Source organism: Xiphophorus maculatus, chromosome 13 (genome assembly GCF_002775205.1).
Source record: "Xiphophorus maculatus strain JP 163 A chromosome 13, X_maculatus-5.0-male, whole genome shotgun sequence".
NCBI lineage: Eukaryota > Metazoa > Chordata > Actinopteri > Cyprinodontiformes > Poeciliidae > Xiphophorus > Xiphophorus maculatus.
Window position 1 is genome coordinate 14776241 of NC_036455.1, and position 23992 is coordinate 14800232.

At 45.7% G+C, this 23992-nt stretch overlaps 3 protein-coding genes across 7 annotated transcripts; 1 reads left to right on the forward strand and 2 right to left on the reverse strand.

Moving 5' to 3' along the window:
• thrap3 (thyroid hormone receptor associated protein 3) lies at window positions 1-12334 on the forward strand. 4 transcript variants are annotated; one of them, XM_023345089.1, is made up of 11 exons: window positions 1-358; window positions 3078-3228; window positions 5859-6641; window positions 6718-7320; window positions 8260-8426; window positions 8515-8626; window positions 8696-8771; window positions 9191-9366; window positions 10345-10576; window positions 10677-10823; window positions 11459-12334. In XM_023345089.1, exons 2-11 carry the CDS (start codon window positions 3107-3109, stop codon window positions 11687-11689), a joined length of 2649 nt encoding a protein of 882 aa, XP_023200857.1. In that variant the 5' UTR covers window positions 1-358; window positions 3078-3106; the 3' UTR covers window positions 11690-12334. The 4 variants fall into 4 exon arrangements, 3 of the variants coding, with proteins under 3 accessions (XP_023200857.1, XP_023200858.1, XP_023200859.1); XM_023345090.1 differs by having other exon boundaries at window positions 3083-3228; XR_002753705.1 differs by lacking the exons at window positions 10677-10823; window positions 11459-12334 and adding an exon at window positions 9457-10144 and having other exon boundaries at window positions 10345-10435.
• On the reverse strand, window positions 12207-23542 carry LOC102235860 (protein eva-1 homolog B-like). 2 transcript variants are annotated; one of them, XM_023345094.1, is made up of 3 exons: window positions 23455-23542; window positions 15438-15534; window positions 12207-13713 (listed from the first exon to the last, which is right to left on the reverse strand). In XM_023345094.1, the coding sequence occupies exons 2-3, from the start codon at window positions 15502-15504 to the stop codon at window positions 13289-13291; spliced, it is 492 nt and encodes a 163-aa protein (XP_023200862.1). In that variant the 5' UTR covers window positions 15505-15534; window positions 23455-23542; the 3' UTR covers window positions 12207-13288. The 2 variants fall into 2 exon arrangements, with proteins under 2 accessions (XP_023200862.1, XP_023200861.1); XM_023345093.1 differs by lacking the exon at window positions 23455-23542 and adding an exon at window positions 17752-18920.
• On the reverse strand, window positions 20140-23542 carry lsm10 (LSM10, U7 small nuclear RNA associated). Its single transcript, XM_023345095.1, has 2 exons — window positions 23455-23542; window positions 20140-20773 (listed from the first exon to the last, which is right to left on the reverse strand). Exon 2 carries the CDS (start codon window positions 20710-20712, stop codon window positions 20317-20319), a length of 396 nt encoding a protein of 131 aa, XP_023200863.1. The 5' UTR covers window positions 20713-20773; window positions 23455-23542; the 3' UTR covers window positions 20140-20316.
• Window positions 23543-23992: the final 450 nt, after the last annotated feature.

The window sequence follows — 23992 nt, forward strand, 5'->3', positions numbered from 1 at the left end:
GCCAAACCGCCTGTTACCGTCAGCTAGCGTCAGCTCGCTGGTTCGGAGCCGTTGAACTTCGCTGCTACCAGAACCGAGCTTTTTGCTACAATTTCCCAGCAGAGACAACGTTTGGTTTATGTTTATGGGCCGGAACACAGCAGTGGACCTCCGGGTTTCCTGTTTTTACCTTCTGCTGTTTATTGGGGCTGCCAACGGCTAACCCGACAGCAGCTAGCCTATTAGCATCGTTAGCTTCGGCTGCTGAGGAACCAGGAAGGAGGCGGCGGAGCTGCAGGCGTTTGGGCCCGAACCTTCCGCGGCTCCCCAGAACTCTCATCCGGATCAACAGAACCAGAACATCTGCAGAAGGAGAAAGGTAGGGCGAGTCTATTTTCTAGCCGGGCGAGCAGCTAGTTAAATTCAGAACCTGGTTAACATTGATCGGTTTAACGGTTAAAGGTTTGGCCGCGGAGATGAACAGAACTCCCTGGGGTGGATTTGGTTCATTTAATCTGGATTTGCAGGGATTTCAGTTTTCATTGGGGCACATTTTCCAGACTTTACTTACTGTTTTAATGTGAAAAACTGGAAGTTTTAACTGGTTTCAGGTTCTGGATGATCAGACGTTTTAAAGCTGATTTCTGAGCCAGTTTAGGTTCCTGGATCAGAACCGAAAGTTTTGACCCAAAACTACTTACAAATTCTGGCCTGGGTCTATGAATATTCTGACATTTTTATAGTTGAGAACAAAGTCACTTAATCTGATAATCCTATTGTTCTGCCTAAACTTAATACATTAATGCGTTTTGCTTTATGTGTATGAACCGTTTATATGAAGACTTGCTGCCTTTAGCCTCGCTGGCTTCCAAATATGATCATCTTTGGTTAAAGCTAGTTGTAAATATTGACTTGCGGACTATCTGGTTCTGGTAAATGAAACAGTTTTGACCAAAATCTAAACAATAATCTACATGTCTGTCTGGAATGAAGGAAATAATGTTAAAGCTGATCAGGATCGCCCAACATGATCACAGTTTTATGGATCCCATAATCCAGAACTGGATCAGAATAGAAACAGATTGAAGGCGAGATTATATTTCTAATTCCTGTTCACCATTTGGTTGGATTATCTTAGTTTGATCTGGTTTAAAACTGATCAGAATATGAACATAGACTCTGAATCTGTTTGGAAAAGGAGGCAATTCAAGATGGCTTCCTGCCACAGATCACTGAGTGGAGCTCAGAGAGGCGGTTCTGTTGGTTCTGTTGGGTCGGGTGTCCGTCTGCAGACTCCAGGAGCCGCATGTTCTGATCATGAAGCCGTTTTAGATCCAACATGGCAGATCTGAGGATGAAATAGAAAAATCCTGCAGTGCTGCCTGTAAAACTGTGCAGCACTAACAAAGTCATTAATTTGTAGTTATTTTGTATTTTTAATCATAGAAGCTGACTCTGTTATTAGCAGATGTTTAAATTAGCATCATGTGACCTTTTATTTTCATGAAATTAAAACATCTTCCTTCCTCCTGTGTGCTGTATGTAAATATATGGTCTCAGGACTGATGGACAGAAACCATTATGACCGCCTGCTTGGTACATAGCAACTGTTACTAGGCAGACCTAAAACAGAGAAACAATGGAGGCGGAGGCTGGTTTATGGGTCACTAAGGAAGATGAAGCTGCAGCAGCAGTTTGGTGTCGTTCACAGGAGGAACGCTATTTCCTGTTACTTCCTGTTACTTCCTGCTACTTCCTGCTACTTCCTGTTACTTCCTGCTACTTCCTGTTACTTCCTGCTCTGGGTCGGATGTAGAGAGGTTTCTATTTGGTTTTTAAATATCACTAAAAAATGTTGAATGTGAAATGGCAGCTTGATGATTACATTGATTAAATAATTAATCTCATGAATCGATTATTGAAATTATTGTCAACGAATTGAGTCATTTATTAATTGTTAACTGGAATACACAATTATTTCTTTTACTTGGAAATTTAATTAAATTATTTTAGTTGCATTTTTTAATCTGCATAATGCCACTTTTTTATCCTAATAGATTTTTAATGAACATTTAACTGCAGCCTGAGATGGAAATAATCCTCCTTACTAGGAAATAAAATCATGATTCAGCATGTTTGGACCGGAATCAAACTGCTGATAGGACCAGCATGCAGCGCCGCATGCGGTGCAGCGCAGCATGCGGTGCAGCGCAGCATGCGGTGCAGCGCAGCATGCGGTGCAGCGCAGCATGTGATGCACATGTGCAGCATGCGGTGCAGCGCAGCATGCGGTGCAGCGCAGCATGTGATGCACATGTGCAGCATGCGGTGCAGCGCAGCATGCGGTGCAGCGCAGCATGTGATGCACATGTGCAGCATGCGGTGCAGCGCAGCATGTGATGCAGCATGTGATGCAGTGCAGCATGTGATGCAGCGCAGCATGTGATGCAGCATGTGATGCAGTGCAGCATGTGATGCAGTGCAGCATGTGATGCAGCATGTGATGCAGCAGTGCAGCCTGTGATGCAGCATGTGATGCAGTGCAGCATGTGATGCAGTGCAGCATGTGATGCAGTGCAGCATGTGATGCAGCATGTGATGCAGCAGTGCAGCCTGTGATGCAGCATGTGATGCAGTGCAGCATGTGATGCAGTGCAGCATGTGATGCAGCATGTGATGCAGCATGTGATGCAGCATGTGATGCAGTGCAGCATGTGATGCAGCATGTGATGCAGCAGTGCAGCCTGTGATGCAGCATGTGATGCAGCAGTGCAGCATGTGATGCATCATGTGATGCAGCAGTGCAGCATGTGATGCATCATGTGATGCAGTGCATCATGTGATGCAGTGCAGCATGTGATGCAGCAGTGCAGCCTGTGATGCAGCATGTGATGCAGTGCAGTATACGGTGCAGGTGCCTCTGATTCTCCATCAGCCTCAGATTTCTTTCCCTTCCAGCTCCATCTGAAGGTTCTGCTGTTGGACCGGGTTCTGGTTAAGGTCCACTCTGGTTCCTGCTCTTCTGACCAAGTTGGATCCCCCGGTGCCGGTACCGCCAGTATCGCTCTCACCCTGATGGCTGTGTTTGTGTTCCTCAGGACAGAATCAACCCAGTCTGACTGCAGACATGTCCAAGGTTCTGGATTCTCCGTCCCGACCCAGATCCCGGTCCAGATCCAGATCCAGGTCCTACTCCAGGTCCAGGTCTCGAAGCCACTCCCGCTCCAGATCCAGGAAGCGCCACTACAGGTAGAACCCGTTTACGGACCCGGTCTGAACCTCAGGACGGACCCACTGAGCTCCTACAGGCTCTGTACATGCCTCCATGTTGGCTCTAACGGGTTAAACAGATCTTCCCTCCTGCTGGTCAATGATTGGCCAAACTGCCTAGTTGCCCTTTGCCCTCTTATCTCCCCTGCTGTGGAGGAGGGGGGGTGGTTGGGGCCTTCATTGACCTTGTGACCTCATGTTTTTGGATAGTTTAGCAGTTAAACGTCTTGGTGCCGTCTGACCGGTCCAGCAGAATCGCAGCGGTTCTTTTGGGCCCGGTTGTAATTCTGAAAGCGGTTTAAAACCAGGAACGATGCTGCACTGTAAAACATCCAGCTGGCCAATGACTTTGACTCTTTAAACCAGGGGTCCCCAAACTTTCTCCTGTGAGGGCCACATAACTTGTCCCTTCTCTGATGGGGGCCGGGGTCAGTTTGTAACAGAAAAAGTGTGACGGTTGTAAGAGTGCTAAACATAAAAATGTATTGTTTTTCAGAAAGCACAATCAAATAACCTTTTCTGGATTCTTCAGAGAACAAAAGTTAGGAAATAACACTATTTATGAAATAAATAATAACCAAATAACACTGGGTTCTCCACATAAAAAAAAGGGTTAGGGTCAATTATATGCATGTATAAAATAGTTACTAACTAGTAGTTAATAATAAATAAAGTTCATTACTAAGGAACATTTTATTGCAAAAGTCCAACTTATCAAATAAAAATGCACATATATGAAAATACTCTGGTATTGTTCAGGGGGCCGGACCAAATGTGGAGGCGGGCCGCATCTGGCCCGCGGGCCGTAGTTTGGGGACCACTGGTTTAAACCAAAGAAATCTTCAAGTTTTAGATTTTAAACTTAAACATGAGTTTGTGAAAGATAAACTTACAGTAGTAAATTATTAACTTTTTCCAAATGAACTCCAAATGTTGAGTAAAAGAAGTTTTAATTTGAGTTAAAACTACAGAAAGAAGGACAAGGCTGGAGTAGAACTATTTCCCAGGATGCTTTGCGGCGGTGTTACACGGATCTGAATGTCATTCAATCAAATATTTTTATCATACAGCTGTCAGTGTGCAGATGTATGAATGTTTACTCCATTTTTCTGAACTTAAAATTATGACCTATTATAGCCTGATGAGTGAAAATATTACAGAAACATGATTGTTTATCTCGGTGAGGACTGTTTGACGTTAAGATTAATAACAATCTACAAAAATTTAGACAGATTATCTCTTGTTGTTAAATCAACTTGAACTTTAATTTCTGAGTTAAAATCAAAACCTTTTTCTAGTTGATGTTATTTTAATTTTCCAAGCAGCAGGTGAACCTTCAGTAAGTCAAACCAGATCTTTATTTATTCTTTTATTTGGATTTTTTTGTCTTTAAAATGAATGATTTTATTTTTGTGAGGTGACATTATGTGCCCTGAAAGCACCTTTTAAATAAAATATATAATAATTATTATAATAAATACTTATACTGCTACAAACAAGGCCGTTGCCATGGTTACTGCTTCATGTGGCGGCAGACCTCGGGGTATTTATACTAATTTACATTAAGATGTATTTATGGAGGTGACAGACGGACCAGCATCCGTTCTGCTTCCTGTAAATTAGGATGTATAAAGGAAAGGTGAGCAGCAAGGCTTTATACATTTGGCTTTTTTTGTGCGCCACACTTTTCTAAATTTGTCTGTACGCCAAGTTTTAGTGTGAAAACTGCGCAGTGTTTTATACATGAGGCCCATGATGTTTTACAGTGCACATTGCTGTGGTGGCGCCTCCAGCTGGTCAGAGCGCAGAACGATCAGAGTGATTAATGAGTTCCTCCTGAGCAGGCTGATGAAGGAGCAAAACTCACAGATTTATTTAGGAAGGAATTTTAAAATAAATTAACTTCGATCTTCCACTCAGAAAACGGCAGGAAGGTTTATTGTCCTGACGGGACAAACGTCCCCGCCTCTGCTGGTTGACGGGATTTGACACTTTTGTTCATCAGAGAAACTCTTCTGCCAGCTCTTACCGCCACGATTCGCTCCGCCACCCATTTTAATTTCCGGTTCTTCCGTAAAGCTTCGCCCGCAGTGTTCAGTCTATCGACTCACCTGTATAAATACTCCGCTGCGGTCGTCCCCGCCGTTCGCTCTGAGCACTGGCCACCAGGAAGCAGCTCTCGGCAGAGAAAGGCTGCCGTACTCCAGGCATTGCGCCAGTTATTTTAAGGATGCTTATTGTTCCCCTGAAAAACATGAAAAACCAAGACATTATCATCAATCAGTAAAATCCTCCCAGGCCAAAATTTAAAATTGGACGTTGTGCTGCTAATACTTGGCTTTCGTCAACAACTCATAGGCGGAAGTGGGAGCGCTGCACAAAGGAAATGACGACCCGGCTGGAACACGGTGTGCTAAACAATAAAACATAATTTAACAAAGCTTCGAGGCAGGTAAAGTTTCCTCGAGGTATTTTAATAATAGAGGTACTCGAATCACTTGAGGAATCGTTACAGCTCTACATTTGACCTGCTGGAGGGCTTTGATTGGTCCAATCAGCTGAAGCGTGTCCGGTTGGTCCTGACTGTCCGTCTCTCATCCCATTTCCAGCTCCCGGTCCCGTTCCCGCTCCCACTCCCCGGGCTACAGGAACTACCCGTCCCGGGACTACCAGGGCAACAACAGAGGCTTCCGGGGTTACAACCGCGGCTACCGTCGGCCGTACTACTACCGCGGCCGTAACCGTGGTTACTACCCACGCGGCCACTACCAGAACCGAGGAAGGGGAGGCTATGGCTACAAGTCCAACTGGCAGGGTGGCGGAGGCGGAGGCGGAGGCGGAGGCGGAGGCTGGCATGACCGGCAGGAGCACCACAGCCCCAGGAGGCCCTACTCGCGCTCCCGTACGCCCAAGAAGCGCTCAGGAAGCCGTAGCCGCTCCCGCTACTCCGACCGCTCATCCTCCGGCCGGTCCCGCCAGTCCCGCCACTCCAGCTACTCGTCCCGCTCCCGTTCCCGATCTTCATCCCGACGCCACGACAGCAAAAGTCGGAAGAAGTCCAAGGATTCTAAAGACAAGCAGCCGGAGAGCCAGCCAGAGAAATCGGCAACAGCCGCCGACGGCACCGTCATCGCCAAAACGTCTGGCGGGAAGTGGATCGACTATGATGCCAGCCCCAAGCAGCGCAGTCCGGACTCCAAAAAGGAGGACACCTTGGACCTGGAGGCCAAAGGCAGCGGCGGTCAGATGTGGAAGACTGTCGGCTCCGCCACGCCTCCAGGAAAGAGCCCCTCCAAGTCTGGACAGACGGCCTCCTTCAGCGGCTTCGGCTTCTTCTCCAAGGACGACACCAAACCTGGAGACAGCGCTGGGATCTCCGCAGCTTTTAAAAAGTATGTCCATTTCCAACATATTTTCATCCAATCAACTTCCTCCTGACTGTTGACCTCACCTGAGTCTCTGTTCCAGGTTCCTGGCTGAGAAGCAGCTGAAGAAGCAAGCAGCTGAGAAGGAGAGCAGCCGGGAGAAGGACGCAGACCCTGAGAAAAGCTCCAAGTCCTCCGACATATTCAGCATCTCCGCATCTCCATACGCTGATCCCAAAGACGACAAGACTCTGCCCTTCTTTGACCCGGGGGAGGAGGAGTTCCTGGAGTCGCAGGGCCTGAAGGACCGGATCATCAACGAAAACGCCGATGGCAAACCCGTCCTTACAGAGCGCGACATCTTTGGTAAATGGGGCGACGAGCCGAACTACTCCACATCCTATCAGTCGGCCAAAGAGAAAGGCCGCAGAGATGCAGAAGAAGAAGAGGCTGTTGATGAAGCAGAGGAAGAGCTGTACCGGAGTCGCAAACACTCATCCAAGAAGGAGGAGAAGTCCAAGAAGAAGGAGAAGAAGGAGAAAGAGAAGACCAAGAGGAGCCTGAGTCCTCCAACGACATCCAAGGAGAAGGAGCGGCCGCTGTTCCCCGGCGCGTTCCCCTCTCTGGAGCCATCTCCTCCGCATCGCCTGTCCGCCTCAAGGGAGGAGTTCGAGCTGAAGATGAGCTGCTTAGAGGAGACGGCCAGGTAACCTCTGCTGCCCCTGCAGGAGAACAGCAGCATTACAACACACTGAGACCAGACTCGCATCTAGTTTCCTGTACAGTTGACACAATTTAGAGCAGAAACAAGATAAAAATCACAGAATGCATCAGGGTTATGAAATATTTTATAAAGAACCTTAAAGGACAATCCGAATTACAAATATGTTTTTTTTAAAAAAGAATATTACATAAAAGTACAATATTTCTCTCCAATCATTTCAGAAAGTGACAGGTCATTTTTATAAATTCAACAGAGTAAAAGATTTCAATCTTTTATTTCTTGTAGTTTTGATGATTCCAGGTAAATTCTTAATTCAGTGTCTCACATTGACCACAATTAAAGAATAAATTAGGACAAAATTAAACTTAAATCAAAATCTACTTCCAAAGATGTTAGGTGCAAGCTGTCCAACATCTTCTGGTTTCCTTCTGTTGTCATGGTAACTTGGACCACATCTATTCAACTTGGAGCACCAAAATCTGCTTTTAATTGAATTTTCAGTTGGTTGGATACAGGAAGTGTTTTCAGATGAATACTGACCAACATCCTGTTTTTATTTGTAAGTTTAATCAGTTGGACCAGAATGATAAAAACTGGAAGCCTTTCATTAACACGGACAACCATTTGAAGTTTTGTGGTCCTGTTCCTACAAAACAAATCTGATTATTTAAATAGTTCATGCTTGGTTTATTGTTGAGTAGATAAAAAAAGATTTTGGTGATTTTAGTTTTTGAACATATTTTCTCTACTTGATTTTCCTGGTTTAAAGTTCAGCAGCTGAGGTGAGTTTCCATTAGAGACTCTGAATGTTGACTTTGATTTTCTGTCAACGACATGAAATAAATCACTGTGATGAGTTTCACGCTCTGAGTATGAATATTGTGATGTTTTGTTGTTACTAGTGAATCTGTTTCTTCTCAGCTCGTCTGTGTCGAAGGAGCGCCTGGCGCAGCGCGACCTGCTGCTTTCCTCCAAGAAGGATCCAGAGTTTCGCTCCATCTTCCAGCACATCCAGTCGGCCCAGCTGCGCCGCAGCCCATCCGAGCTTTTCGCCCAGCACATCGTCTCCATCGTTCACTACATCAAAGGTAGCGCTGGCGGCGGCTCGGCGGGGCGCTGGCTGGCGAGGCCCTGCGTCAGTGTGTGTGTGTGTCACTAACTGCTGTGTGTTTGCAGCTCAACACTTCCCCTCCTCAGACATGACTTTAAGTGAGCGCTTTGCCATGTACCAAAGAAAAGCTGCAGAGGCAGAAATGATGAAGCCAAGGAAGAGCCCAGAAATCCACAGGTACGGCTCCGCCCTCTCACCTTTGACCCCACCGCCACCCCCTGCTGACCGCTGCTCTTCCTCTCGCAGGAGAATCGATGTTTCCCCCAGTGCCTTTAAGAGGCACCCTCACCTGTTTGAGGAGGTGGACGAGTCGAGCTACAAGGTGACGAGCGTTTAGAAATTTGCCGTTGTTGGAGTCTGAGGCAGTCCTGAGCAGCAGTGTTCAGCTTTGTGCTTTTCTTTCAAAGGATGCATATTTCTATATCAAAAGAGCCCAAATGTGTTTAATAAGTGCCAAGAAAGCCCCAGCCTATGAGATATGGTAATTGATTGGGTTTAAACGAACCGAGCAAAGGCTTAAAGGAATTATGATCCAGATCAACATCAGTGCCTTTACCTTGTAAGTATTTTTCCTGTCAGAAAAACCATCCAGCCTCAAACTGACAGTGTCACTTTGTTTCCGAGCTACTGCATGTTTCTGCCTGACAACGTTCAGATTTACTGCATTCATGTGATTATCAGTCCCACTGCAGCCGCCGCTAACGGCTAACGGACAGCCTCTAACCGCTCTCCTCCCTGCAGGACAAACGGTTCAAAGGAGACATCATGGACCTGCGGCTGGATATTGAAAGACGAAAGAGGTTTGCTGGGAAGGAGCACGACTACAAACGGGACGGAGGCCGGAGCCCCACAGGCTCCCGGGGGCCCAGCCGCGAGCGCTCCGCCGACAAATCTGGGAAGCACCACAAAAAGTCCAAGTAGGTTCCGCTGCTTTGTTCTGCTGCTCCAGAACCAGAGCAGGATCTGGGTTCAGCTCAGATGCAGCAACCAGGAACGTTTGATTTCAGATCTGAAGATTTTCCAAAGCTTGGACGGTTCGGTCCGACCCAGGATCATCGGTCAGAACCAATCATGAATGTGATGCATTGTGTTTGGAGGGGAGGAGGCGTGTGTGTGTGTGTGTGTGTGTGTGTGTGTGTGTGTGTGTGAGTGAGTGAGTGAGAAAGAGGGATTAAATGTTCATAGTTCAGATTTTATTGTTAGCAGTGTGGTTAGCATTGTTACTATAGAATGGTTAGCATTACAGCAGTTAGCCTGGTTAGCATTCTTATAATAGAATTGTTAGCATTGCAGCAGTTAGCATTGTTAGCATAAAACACTGCGGTTTTATGCTAACTTTAAGGGAACTCTAATATGTCATCAGAAGTCGACCAATCAGCTCAGAGTCTGTTTTTTCAGGACTTTCGTAGAAGCGTTTTGCTCTCGGCGCCGACCCTAACCCAACTGGCCGCGAGTCTGCCGTCCTCCATTTTCATTTAGCGAAGCGTTCTCTCGGGTTTCAACCTCTGGACGTTTTTAGATATTTAATAATCTCTGTAGTTATTTAGGGTAAAGATTCCTCATGTCTCAGAGCGAATGGCACCATTAGAGGAGAAACATTCCTGGATAGAACTTCAAACTGACCAATCACACGACAACGTCAGCGTGAGCCGCCATTACTGCTTCCCGTTTGGATCAGAGGAGACGTCACACTGTGTGAGAGAGAGCTGGGTTTTAATGGATACTATGTTGAACTGGCTTAGATTTTAACACTAGCAGCTAATGTTAGCATCATGACACGGCAGGATGTTGATCCTTACTTTAACTGTTCCAAAGCGTTGCCAGTGTTCCCTGATAGCTGAAGGGAGACATGGAGGAGCGTAACCATGACGACAGCTGCTGGTTTGTTCTCACAGGAAGAGTAAGAAGAAGCGTGACCGCTCTCCGTCCTCCTCTTCCTCCTCCTCCTCTCCGTCGCCCTACCCCCCCCACTACAGAGGGAAGGAGTACCTGGCGGAGGGGGCGGAGCATCTGGAGGAGGGCTACGGCCCCCCGCGCTACGCGCCGCGGGACTACGGCGGCCCCGCCGACCGGGGGCCGCGGGACTACGAGGGCCACTTCCCAGACAGAGGAAGAGGCCGAGGATTTGTAAGTTTCTCGGCTCTTCCTCCTGATGATGATGAAGATGAGTCAGGTTGAGCTGAAGATGATGATGATGATGATGACGACGACCTTTTTCTCCTTTCAGTTTCCCAGGATGAGAGGAAGAGGCTGGAGCAGAGGGAATTATCCCGGGAACAGCAACGGAAACCCGGCCAACCTGAACGCTCCGGTGCGCCCCCCGGAGGAGGACTGGGACCCCGAGTACACGCCCAAGAGCAGGAAGTACTACCTGGTGGGTTTCCTGTTTCTACAGCGTGCTTTCTGTGGCGGCCAGCAGAGGGCAGCAGAGCTTTAATCAGGAACCACAGAAACAGAAGAAACATTTCTGTTTGTTTTGCTTCTTATGGTTTAATTAAATGACTCTGCATCAGACATACAAACATTTATGAACCAAACAGATTTAAAACCAGGTAGCTTCAGAAAATAGAACAATTTGCAGCGAAGCTCTTTACTCTGTTTATATGTGAGAAGAAGCTACGCCCTCCACCTCAGATACCCGTCAGGCTCTAGGGTCAAAGGTCAGGGCTGCAAGGACGGGCTGAATCGTTTGGGAGGTTTTGTAAAGTTAGTCAAAAAGTAACAGCAATACTTTGTGTTATTTATAAACGTCAGTTTGAAGCTAAAGCTACGTGTTTATTTGCTTATGACAGCAACTATTCAGGTTTGAGATCGACACGTAGCTCTGAGCTAGCTGAATATTTAGCCTGATAATTAAATGCTTAGTTTGAAACTGACATTTCTAATGAATGTTCAACATGGTTAAAATTTGACTGACAGGAAAAATAACCCAATTATTGGTGTAAAGGTTTTGATTGTTTAACTTTTTAATCCGGTGATCTTCCTCACCTCCTCCTCCTCCTCTTCCAGCACGACGATCGTGACGGAGAAAAGACCTGGGTGGAGAGCCGGGGCCGGGGGCGGGGCTCCTTCCCGGCACGTCGCGGCCGCTTCGTGTACCGTAAGGGCGGCGGCGGCGGCGGCAGCCCGAAGTGGGCCCATGACATGTTCCAGGGCGGCGAGGAGGGCGAGCTGCCGGACGACGCCATGGAGGCGGAGCACAAGGAGCCCAAGGCCTCCGGCGACGGGACCCCCAAGTAGAGGAGCCATCTTCCAGCTAACGGTTGACATGTTTCTGTTTTTATGTCTTTTTAAGGGAGAACTTTAAGCTTCATGTTCTGCAGCAAATCAAAGCGTTTTTGTGCCTTAGAGGAGAATAAAAGCTGCTGACAAGTGAAAACGCAGTTCATGATTCTGTTAGCACGGCGCCGCTCAGCGGGACCAATCAGCAGCGACCCGGGCGCCGCCGACACCTCTCTGTGGTAAAACTGGCCCAGATCCACATAGCAATTTATCTGCTGTAGAGATTTAGCTTAAAGTTCTGGTGAGATCCTGTTTCAGGCTGTTTGGACCCGACCTGCATGTTCTGAACCAACTGTCTGACATCTGCTTCAGCCTGAACCTTTTTTACTTTAAACTCATTTGTTTTATTTTCAATAAATGTTCCTTTGAGTCGGGACATTTCTGGGTTTCCTGGTCTTTTCTAGAACTTCAGCTGCAGGAGGAAAATCTGGATTCGATCTGGATTCACACTGTCGGGTCAGATCACATTTAAACCCAGAAAATGTTCCTGGAATAAAAAATCATCTTTATTTCTGTAAACCTGTTGATTCACGTAGAAGTTTGATTTCTGGAAACTTTTTATTAGAGAAAATTCAGAAAAATAAAATAAAACCTGGAAAATTCTGTTCTGAGCGATAATTGTTTTTTTTTCCTGTTATCTCTGTTGTGCACGCTCACATGCACGCTCCTGCAGCTTTTCATGATGGACAGGAAGCTGCAGGTTGGTTTGAATGAGGAAAGAGTTTCTGACAGAACCGAGTTCAGAACCTTCTCAGTCTGGAAAACTAGTTCTGGTTCCAGATCTCCTTCTGCTCCGTTCGGGTTCTGTCTTTATCCTGGTTTTCAAAAATTAGAGTAAACTAAAATTTGCAAAAGCTGAAGGAACCTGGAAAGCTGTTCTGTGAGGGGGGCGTTTATGAAAACTGAACAGAAATAATCTGGATTATCAGCCTGTCAGAGAAAACTGGGGCTTAAATTCTGACTCGCCTAATATTTTCTGCTAGCCAATTAAATATTTAGTTTAAAAATTAAGCTACAACTACTAAACTAAATATTTGAAGTTTGAAGCTAACTAATTAGCTTGATAGCTAAATATTATTTCTCCATGCTAAATATTTAGCTTGCTAATTAAATATTTAGTTGAAACTGACACATTTATAAATGAATGAGAAACGGTGAAAATATGATCCTCCATTTCCTGGATCTTTGCTCTGAGACACAGGAGGGTCCTGAGAAACATCCGGCCCAGTCTGGGCCCCGGAGGCCCCAGAGGGCCCGGTCAGAACTGGAACACAGGAAGTGATGCAGTAAACAAGCTGGGAAAAGAAAAACAAACAGTAGTCAGAAAGTTGTTTACTCCCAATGATTCCCAGGAAGCAGTTTCAGTCTCACTGCAGCAGAAGAAGAAAATCATTCTGGACCCTGGGGGTTCTGCAGAACTTCATCTCCAGAACAGAACAGTGGCAATTTTACTCCTCCAATCGTCCAGGTTAGCATTAGCGTTAGCATCGTTTTTGTTCCGGTTAGCGTTAGCGGAACGTTAGCGGTAATAGACCCGTCTGGTCGTTTTTGTCCCGGTTAGTGGTAATGGACCCGGCCAATGGTTCCTGTCCCGGTCACTATGACGTCCGGCTGTCCGTTCCTCCAGATCTCGCGGACGATCCGCTCCCGCTCCTCCAGGCGCCGGGCCTTCTCCAGCTCCTCTGCGGATGTGAAGACGTCGAGGCTCCTCAGGGTCCCGTTGGACCGGCTGCTGCGGTCACTCAAGGGCCCCAGGGCCACCTTCCCCTCGGACTCCGCCCGGTCTTCCTCAAACATGCTCTCTTCCTCCTCTTCCTCCTCTTCGTCGCTGGACTCTTTGAGGTGCCGCCTGTCGGGGGCCGGAGGAACCCTGCGGTGGCGCCGGGACCTGCAGGCGATGGCGGCCACCAGGAGGCAGAGCGCCACGAAGAGTCCGAACGAGACGCCCATCATGAAGTAAAGAGCAAAACTCTCTGGATTGGCTGAAACACAGAGGAGACGACAGGTAACCATTCGGATCAGAACCTGTTCTGTTCTCAGATACCGTCTCTTTAAGAACTGCCCACTCTGCTCTGATTGGTCAGACATGCTGATGTCATAATGGTCAGGAAGTAACGATGAGAAGTTTCTGCTCCAGAGAAAATGATCCAGTCTTTTCAGAACCTGCACAACGTTTCTAGACTCTGGAGTTCTGTAGATGTTTCACATCTAGAAGCTGACAGTAACTCTGAGCAAAAGAAAATTAAAACAGTAAAAACTTTAAAGGTTCATCCAGTAACAGAAACTTTAACTCCATTCTGGAGCAGAGAGACATCCAGCTGCAAAGCTACAGCCAAAAACTGACTTACTGGAATCATTTAGGAGGAAAATATGACATTTTCAAAGCCATGTTTTTATGTTATTCATGGAATAATGTCAGAGCTTCAAACTAATTATTTTAATAAGCTAAATATCTGGCCGCAAGTTAAATATTTAGCTTATGTAGCATGCTAACTACTGAGTTGATTGATTAAATAGTTATGTTGCTAAATGAACATTTAGTTTAAATATTGAAACAAAATATTTAGTTGGAAATGTTAGTTTAATTATGCTAGTTTTAATGCTATTTAACTTTAGCACATGTTGAAATATTAGAAGGATTATGATTGTTTAGAGTCGACATCAGTTTAGGTTAGATTTAGACTCATGGTTTAATCAATACATCATTTAATCAATAGAACATTTTCCTAGATATAATTATCATGGTTTGATTAAAATTAGTCTAATCAGTAGGTTTTTTTTATAGTAAATTACATTCCTAATAGTGTATAAATCATAAATTTATCTGAAAATGTTTTAGTTCATTATAATCAAACGAGTAGAAAACTAATCAGAAAATGTTGAGTGTAACAGATGTTTTGGTATTGGAATAAGCTCATGTCTGCTTTATAAGAGTTTGAAGATTTTAAATGAAACATGCTAATTTTTAGAATCAAATCTGCTGTTTGACGCCCTGGGTCAGAGGTCAGAGGTCAGCAGAACTCTGTGGGTTCAGGAACCAGTTTGAAATAAAAAATACAGGCAGCTGATAAACTTTGGTCCCACTTTCTTGAGTAAAATGTTTCTGTATGAAATAAACATTATTGTTGGTTTGCTGGAGGATCAGGAGGATTCACCTTGACCTCAGTAACACATGCATGACCTCTGGCTGCAAACAGCAACACCTCATTACGGCTGGTTGAGTTCACCTCTAAACGCTACGTTAGAGCCTCACACAGTAGAAACTGTGTGATGCCATTACTTGATATATAAGTAAACAGCCAATCAGATCACTGGGTGGAACTGTCTGAACTCAGTGGTCTCTGAAGGAGCGTCTTCATATTTTGCTTTTTTTTCACAGGTAATTAATGTTTCCTTCTTGGCCTTGGTATCTGACGACCATGTTGAGCTGTCGGTGTGATTTTATCGTTGACAGTGACTGCTGACTTTGTGGTTTTGCATTAACACCTGAGGAGACCAGAGAACGACGAGCAGCAGGTAGAAAATGTCTCGTTTCTCAACACAAACCAAAATTTGCTAGCATGCTAAATGAAGCTAAACTAAATGCTAACAATAAATTCAGACTAAATACTTAGCTTGTACATGTTTAGCTTATTTAGCATGCTAACTATTTGGTTGATGGACTGAGTTACCATCAGCCTGAATGAATATTCAGTTTCTCTCTGACCTTTGATGTGAGCGTAGGCGGCCATGCTGTTGCTCAGCAGCTCCATGTCCGCCTTCACCGGATCCATCCGGGTTCCCAGCCGGTCAAAAACCAGAACCTGGAAGAGTGCAGAGATCAGTGCATGTAGGTCCAGAACCTGCTGCTGGTTCTGATGGGTACCATCCAGACCCAGTCCTGTTTGGACTTCCAAACCTTCCAGAACTGAGTCCAACACAGGAACAGGAAGCTGGGTCCGACCTGGTCATCATTCTGATCCACTTTCCAGTTTTTCCACAATCCTAGTTTAACTTCCTGGTTTCTGACCAATCAGAGAGCAGAGCTCATCTCTGATTGGTTCTGGAGAAACTGGACCTTAAGATCCACTGAGATGGTTCTGATGTTCCCTGATTAGGAACATGTTAAGAACATGTTCTGTGACTCAAGCTGAAGTTCTGGATCAGAACCGAACCGAAGCTGAGCTCTTTGTCGGGATGTTTGGGCCAACCGGGCCTTCGGGTTCTGATGGTTAAAGCCGCTCCCTGGAAACATGATGACGTTGTTTCCCACGTTGGTTCTGTTCGGGTTCTGGTTCCAGCAGTGGGGAGCGTGGGAGCTGAATGTTTTCCTTTCTGATGCTGTCTCCCTGGAGATGACCCCCGACCTCTCTGCCCCTCCCTCCCCCCCTGACGTCCCTCAGACCCTCGGCGCTTTAAACTTTGGTTTGTTTGTTTTTGATGATAAGGCTGTGGGAGCCGCCATGATGGGAACCAGTCAGCCCAGCGGAACCAGTCTGCACGGCCCATTAACACGGCCCAGACCCAACATCGTCAGTGAGTTCAGACGGCTGCTTCAATCCATTAGAGGCTGAAAACTTCCAGCAAGTTCTGCTGGGAACCAGAACCATCAGAACCAGGTTCTGGACCGGATAAACTTCTGGATCAGTGATATCACCCGGAGCCTGGATGTTCTGGGCGGATACCATCAGGAGACCCGGCTAAAACCCGGCAATCTAAGGGGGCTAAATCTGCTAACGTGCTAATAGCTTAGCGCTTCAGTGTTTTTGCTAACTTTTAAAGCGTTTAGCTTCCCCTAAATAAAATGTTCTGGATAAATTCTGAATAAAGTTAAACTTCTGCATTGAAGTTTTGGTCAAGAATCCTTAAAGCAGATGGAGTTTATATTCATGCTTTTATTTTGAAGTGTCTGAATACAGTTTCCGCAGCAGTTATACTTTTCTTCTCTTTTTTTTCACCAAAAACATTTCAAACCCAAAACATACAGGAACAAAAGAAGCGGACATTAGAGAACAAAACATTACTGAGCAAATGATATTTAAGTTACTGCCCATTATGAAACCATTAGTGTTTTAGCTAATTATTGTCATAATTAGCGCGCTAGGCTTAGCGCAGTGAACTGCGTAGTTAGTGGTTTGAACCAGTGCTGTTATAATTAAATGTGATAAATGTAACAAAAAGGCCCAATTAAATTATTACATGTTCCTCTAATAATGAATTTAAATAATCATCATGTAATTTAAAGTAAACCTGGCCCAGTCCAGCGGGGAACCAGCGTTCTCAAACTGACCCGATTCAAGCAGAACAGCAGAAATTAGACTTTAAATTACCATAAGACCAGGTTCTGTTAACGGACCGGACCGACCGGACCGGCTGGGAAATCAACAGGAGACAGACGGGAAACATTTTTGCTGATATCTGGGAAGATGTTTAAAGTGTCCAGAGGTTAGAAACCGGGCCAGACGGAACCGGGCCGGATGGAAGCAAGTTTTAGAGCAAATTACAGAGTAGAAATAGACAGAACCAGAACCAGAACCCGAACCCGGTCAGTTAAAGCTGCAACACATGCCTTATCTGAACTCTCTACAGGTTCGGTTCATTTTTATCATCTGATCCGGTTCTGGCCCAGTCAGGTTCTGTTTAAACCAGCTGGTTCCTTTGGGTCTCCAATGAGTTGACTGGAGCTCCAGTAGAACCCAACCGGACCTCTTCTCAGTCCTGGAGAACTAAAGAACCAGAACCTGTTGGTCCATGTGGACCAACAGAGAAGCCAACTCCAGATCTTCACTGTAGCTGTTCTTCAGCGGTACCGACCTGTAGCCCGTCTCGAGGCTCTGAATGGGGAATGTCGCCTGAGCCAGAAAGTTTTGGTCGTTGAACATGTCGAGAGGTCCAGTTGTGTTCTGGGTGACTGAGCCGGTTCCTCTAAGGTTCTGGACCGATCTGAAGTTCTTCAGGTTTGGATTAAAGCTCGGGATGTTTCCAGAACCACATGAGCCCAGTCAGGGTGGAACCAACCCAGATCGCTCCTTCTCACTCACCTGGTTCTGATGGAGGTCCAGTCCGGTTCTGACCCGTCCGCTTAGGAAAGAGAACCGGGTCCAGAACTGCAGAGAAAAGTTTCTCCTGGTTGTCAAACTGAGCAGACCCTTCAAAATAAAAGCTTCAAACTGTAGGCTGAGCAGAGAGGCGATCCCAGTCAGACCAGTCTGATCCCAGTCTGTTCCCAGTGCCGCTGCTCTGCTCGGGTCTTTGGGTGGGACAGGAAATAACTGGGCGGCTGCTGAATTTTCTCTCTGTTTTATTTAGACAGAAATAAATGCTTAGCAGTGGCGTCTGACAGGAGGGGCAGAGGGGGCCACGGCCCCTCCTGAAAATACGGAGGGTCATAAATTATAGTCATAAATGTAAAACAGAGAAAATACATTTTTAAAATTACCATATGCACACATATATATTCATTTATCTGTTTTTTATTGTTGTTCCACCTTAAAACTCCATTTTTCTGGACCATCACCGGCTACAGATGGATGGGAATTCATTTACAAAATTAAAAAATGGTTAGACGGTAACTGATTATTCCTAAATGTTGGTAAAATAAAGTTTATGATGTTTTTGTAGCAATAAAAATGTGCTGAAAAGAGATAATAAAAATACATTTTTGGGAGTTCTTATGAATGAATATTTGTTGTATATAGAAGAGATAAAATATCCTAAAGTATTAGTGTTTTAAATACGGTAAAAAGTCCTGCATGTTCTTTTTAACTCACTGTATTACTTAAAACATTTAGAAATATTTTAAATGTTTTCAAGCTGTTAGTTATTGGTGGGAGCAGATCACACAAATATGAAACTATCTTATAAGACGTACGCACAGATTTATAAGATGAGAAAAAATATATTTAAAAAGGAACTGAAATATCAGATAAGTTTACTCATCTTTCTAATTATTCATATAATTATATAATCGTTCCCGCCGCGGCGCTCCGACCGCTTCCTCCCGGCACAAACAGCCGGATTCCTGACATTCCCAGCTACGTCCGGAGCAACAAACCAAACACAGCCGTGTTTTCCTGACTCATTACTCAACAGCAATCAGAACCGAACCCAAATGGGTCAGAATCACCCAAATGCCACTTTTAATTAGAAAAATCACTTTAATCGTTTCACATTTAAAGGGCCAGTACGGTTTTCCAGGCACATTGGGCCATTTTTTTTGTTTTCCATTTTTTTCTCCAAAGAGTTTTTGCGGCGCTAGCGGCTCGTATTTTTTCTACAGTAGGCAGACAGGAAGGAGGGTGAGGAGAGGGGGGAAGACATGCGGTAAAGGTCATTGGGACCGGGAGTTGAACCCGCGACGTCCGCGTCGGGACTAAGGCCTCCAAACGTGGGGCATGCTAACCCCCCGCGCCACCACAGCACGCCCCACATTGGGCCATTTTAATAGAATAATCCAGTAACTATGTTACATTCAATTGTTACAAAAATGCTGCATATATAAAATGTGACTTAAGACATTTGACTTTGTAATTCAACTCCTTGAAATTGGGCCTCTGTCTCTTTAAAAGCTCCTGCTCTTTCTGAAGCTCCGCCTCCAGGAAGTAGTCCCAACATGGCTCCTCTATTAACCCTTTAGCGTTTTTACCAGCGTTGCTCTGAGCAGCAGCTCCTATAATGAGATCAGCAGCTGTTTGCTAATTGCTGCTGGCTAGTCTGAAGGAGCTGAGTGGGGGAGGAAGAGCCCTTGAAGGCGGGGCTAGGTTCACCCGGGTGTTTATCAGCTGAATGGTTGCCATGGAGATTGAAGGATTTCTCAAACATGAAAGAATCAAAGCAATATGCCATGGAAAAACATGAAAACGTGATGGAAACATAAAAATGGTTGATTCTACACGATACTGGCCCTTTAAAAGACAAAGAAACGGGTTATGATATGCTGGAGTTAAACGTTCTGCATCAAACAGTGTGACTCGGTTCTATTAGAACCAGAACCACCTCCAGCTGCTGTGGTTCCGAGTCAAACCAACCTGTTCCCCTCCTGGCCTGTGGGGGCGCTGCACCAAGAACCACTGAAGGAAACGACACAAAAACCTCTGAAGACACTGAGAGCAACTTCCTTCTTCACCAGATGGAAACAAGATGGAGGCGTCAGATTTTAGTGTTGGAGGATTTCTCTTTAGTCTTTGGCTGAAGACCAGGAGCCATTTCTGCTGCTAGCGCTAGGCTAACACGTTAGCGTTGGTTGTATTTACCCAGAATGCCCTGCACTGTAGTCCACTTCCTGCTTTTGGAGCGGTCTCTGGTCCGCTTGGTGTTCACATTCAAACCGAACCAGAGGTCAGAGGTCAGAGGTCAGAGGTCGATAAGCGTTCACCTCACCAACCGGACTTTGACTAGACAAACGGACTGGAGTTGAGTCAGTGAAAATCTGGATTTTTGGACAATTTTATTATCAATAACAGTAAAAAAAACAGTCAGTTTTTAATCAGAACCTGGTTCTGAATCCTTCCAAAAGTTCTGGTTTTGGTCCAATGAGAACCAAGGATGAATAGTCTCCAAGTCTGAACCGGGTCACCTGGTAGAACCGGGTCTATAGTGAAACCGGGTCAATTGGTGTTCTTGCAGAACTCTCTCCTCCCGCCGCCTTGGCTGGCGAAGTTCCGGACCCTGTGGATCCGGGCCAGCTGGTTCTGGACGGTCTGCAGGATGTCCACGCGGTCGGGTACGTGCACGTAGCGCACGTTGCGCCCCGTGACAAAGAGCTGCTGCAGACGCAGGGCGCGGCCCCGCCGGTCCCGGAAGACAACGTCCTCCAGCCGGACGTTCATGAAGGCGTCCACGCTGAGGACGCGTCCGACCGCCGTCGACTCGTCCCGCAGCTCCACCGTGGTCACATGACCCTGCAGGCCCTGCAGCAGAACCACCAGGCTGTTCTCCGCGATGGTCCGCTCCCGGATGGAGCCCGCCGCGTCGCCACACGGGCTGGGGTCGCCGGGGTTCATGGAGGGACACAGAGGTCAGAGTTCAGGAGGATGACCTGGTTCTGGATGGAAATCTTTCGACCTTTCAGGATAAAAACCAGAAAGATCTGAACAGGTTTGGTGCCAGATTTTACTTTGACATTCCAGCTGCAGTGTTTAACTTGAATAAAATGTTTTTACAGGTTAATCTAATGTGTCATGTTCAGTTTATGAGACAGATCATCTGAACAGGTTGACCTCCTCCCTGAGCTGCTGTTGCTGTCTGAAGAAATGCACCAAAAACAACCAATCAGAGCCAGGAGCCGGGGCTTAGTGTTGTCAATAAACCTCCTGTAACCACTGCTAAATGTGCTAATGGTGGAGAAACAACTTACTGTTACAGGAAAACTGTTTCTCCACTGAAATCAATATCAATGCTAACTCACATTAGCATTAACAACAGGCTGTGCTAGCTGCAGACACAGAGAATGATTAACAGTACTAAGCCTCTATATATATATATATATATATATATATATATATATATATATATATATATATATATATATATTGCTTAACAGCTTAATACTGTTACGCAAAGTGATTAAAATAAACTAATATATATATATATCTGATTACTGGCAGGGCATAAACACCAGAGCAATAGAGGCCCAGATCTACCACACCAGACAAGACCCAAGGTGCAGGTTGTGCAAGGAGGCCCCTGAGACAGTCCAGCACATAACAGCAGGGTGCAAGATACTGGCAGGGAAAGCGTACATGGAACGACATAACCAAGTTGCAGGCATAGTGTACAGAAACATCTGTGCAGAATATGGACTGGAAACCCCGAGATCAAAGTGGGAAACACCCCCAAAGGTGGCGGAGAACGCCAGAGCTAAGATCCTGTGGGACTTCCAGATCCAGACAGACAAAATGGTAATGGCGAACCAACCAGACATTGTCGTAGTGGATAAACAACAGAGGAAAGCCGTTGTGGTAGATGTAGCAATACCAAGCGACTGCAACATCAGGAAAAAGGAGCACGAGAAACTAGAGAAATACCAGGGCCTCAGGGAGGAACTGGAGAGGACCTGGAAGGTGAAGACCACAGTGGTGCCTGTGGTCATCGGGGCCCTCGGGGCAGTCACCCCCAAACTGGACCAATGGCTACAACAGATCCCAGGAACAACATCAGACATCTCAGTCCAGAAATGTGCAGTCCTTGGCACAGCCAAGATACTGGGCAGAACCCTCAAGCTCCCAGGCCTCTGGTAGAGGACCCGAGCTCAGAGGATAAGAACCACCCGCCGTGGGTGAGAAGGGAATTTTTAAAAATTTTTTTAATATATATATAGCCGGAGAGGCTGATGTATGAAACAGCTCCTGTCATGATCCCAGACATTGTGACTCCATAGCTGCAGAGTAAGAGACAATAACAGCAAGCTAGCCGTGGAGCTAGCCTTGGAGCTAGCCATATAGCAAAGTGCAGCTATATATTTATAGTTTTCTCCTCTTACACAACCATCACTTATTAATAATGGCGAAATGTGTTTGACTTGTGACACAGTTGTTGTTTTTTTACCCCTCCAGGGTCTTTTGTGGCTCTAGTGTCTCTTATATGACAGTAGACTGACAGGAAACAGGGAAGGAGAGGGAGGAAGACATGCGGCCGGGTCCAGGAGTCGAACCAGCGACGGCAGCGTCGAGGACTGAAGGCCTCCAAATATGGGTCGCGTTAACCGCCACGGCACGCCCTATTTTTTGTTTTTAAGCATATGCACTGACTGATGGCACTTTTTTAATTTCGTTGTTCAATAAAGATTTATCTTATTTTATCTTATGAAATAAACATTAAGCCTAAAACCAAACTACTGCAACATCAGGCTACTGAATGTTCTGCTCTTTGTGTGGGAAATATCTGAGTGGTTTTTTTGTTGTTTTATTTTCTGTGATGTTGTCAGTTGCTATGGCAACGAGTCTGCGCTGCGCTGATACAGAGAGCGAGAAAGACGTGGTTTTGAGTTGCGCCTGAACGATCAGTTTTTTTGCTGTGGAGCACAGCACGAAATTAATCATATCTACATGTCCAAGTTTGATTGAAGTAACGGAATTATTCTACGGCGGCAGATTGTATGCATGACGTCGTCTTTTTGCCCTCCAGCTTTGTCCGCATGCGTGAAATTTCCCTAAGTAAACAATAACATGCAGGGAGTCTATATTGGTAAATCTGATTATGATTAAGTCAGAGCCTCATCAGCTATGAATCTCACCGCACGCCACTGATTATATATATATTTATATTTTTTAATTGTTTTTTTTTTTTTTGCAAAAACGTGAAAAAGTGTGACAACTTCGCCGAAACACGTTGTTTGAGCTTTCCCGGTGTCCGTAGTTCTCTAGATCAGCGCTGAAAAAGCGCGTGCTTGTTACGCGCTCATAACGCAGTCGGAACCGTATCTGATGGGGAAACGGGGACCGACGTAACACCGGAACCTGTCCGGTACCGTAGAGGCTGGTTCTGACCAGCAGCTCTGGGCTCCTCCTCAGAACCCAGAACCGGATCGCTGAAGGTTCTAGTTCTTCTGGACCTTGTTCAGAAACTGGTTCCTGGTCCAGAACCAGGGCCTCAGCGGTTCCGACAAGATTCAGTTCTGACTGCAGTTTTTACATTTGGATCAGAACCAAGCAGAACTTTTAATGATCCTGGTTTCTGCTGAGACGGGTTTTCTGCCTGTCTCGGTTCTGATCCAGATCAGAGCTGAAACCAGTTCGAACTCCTACCTGAACTGGTGGTTCTTCTTCTGGTTCTACTGGACCTTCTTCTCTTCAGTCACTTTGTATCATATTTAAATTCCTCTCATCGATCCTCTGCCGCCGCAAACAACAAACGACGCACAGCGTGATGACGTAAGATCCTGTTATTTATCCGGTCCTTGAGGTGTACTACCGCCCCCTCGTGGTGTAACGGCAAACTGCAGTCTCTTTATTTTAGTTTAAAAGGCTGAAATGGTTCGGCTGTTCGGTACCGAACACATCCAGGAATAATCTCCAGCTGTCCCCATGTTTTCTACATCCCATAATAAAAATTATAATCCTCCTGTCTGATTCCAGAACCTTCAGGATGGAGTGATTATAGATTATTCAGCTGTGGCGGTTTTTTAATTAACTGATTAACTGATTAACTGCTACCTGATCACATGATCAACTGGATTTCACTGAATGACTAGAATTAAATATAAATCTATAATTAATTGGATTTGATGTTTCTTACTCTCTGGTGGAGGCGGATGCTTTTTGTCCTCTGCTCCTTTCCTTTCCA

Excerpts from the sequence above, each read along its gene's own strand:
- thrap3 (XM_023345089.1), top strand. The coding sequence starts at position 3,107 with ATGTCCAAGGTTCTGGATTCTCCGTCCCGACCCAGATCCCGGTCCAGA. Across the intron at positions 8,427-8,514 it reads CATCGTTCACTACATCAAAG|CTCAACACTTCCCCTCCTCA; the intron begins GTAGCGCTGGCG and ends GTGTGTTTGCAG. Across the intron at positions 8,627-8,695 it reads AAGAGCCCAGAAATCCACAG|GAGAATCGATGTTTCCCCCA; the intron begins GTACGGCTCCGC and ends TTCCTCTCGCAG.
- lsm10 (XM_023345095.1), bottom strand. The coding sequence starts at position 20,712 with ATGAACCCCGGCGACCCCAGCCCGTGTGGCGACGCGGCGGGCTCCATC.
- LOC102235860 (XM_023345094.1), bottom strand. The coding sequence starts at position 15,504 with ATGGATCCGGTGAAGGCGGACATGGAGCTGCTGAGCAACAGCATGGCC. Across the intron at positions 13,714-15,437 it reads CGCCTACGCTCACATCAAAG|CCAATCCAGAGAGTTTTGCT; the intron begins GTCAGAGAGAAA and ends TCTGTGTTTCAG.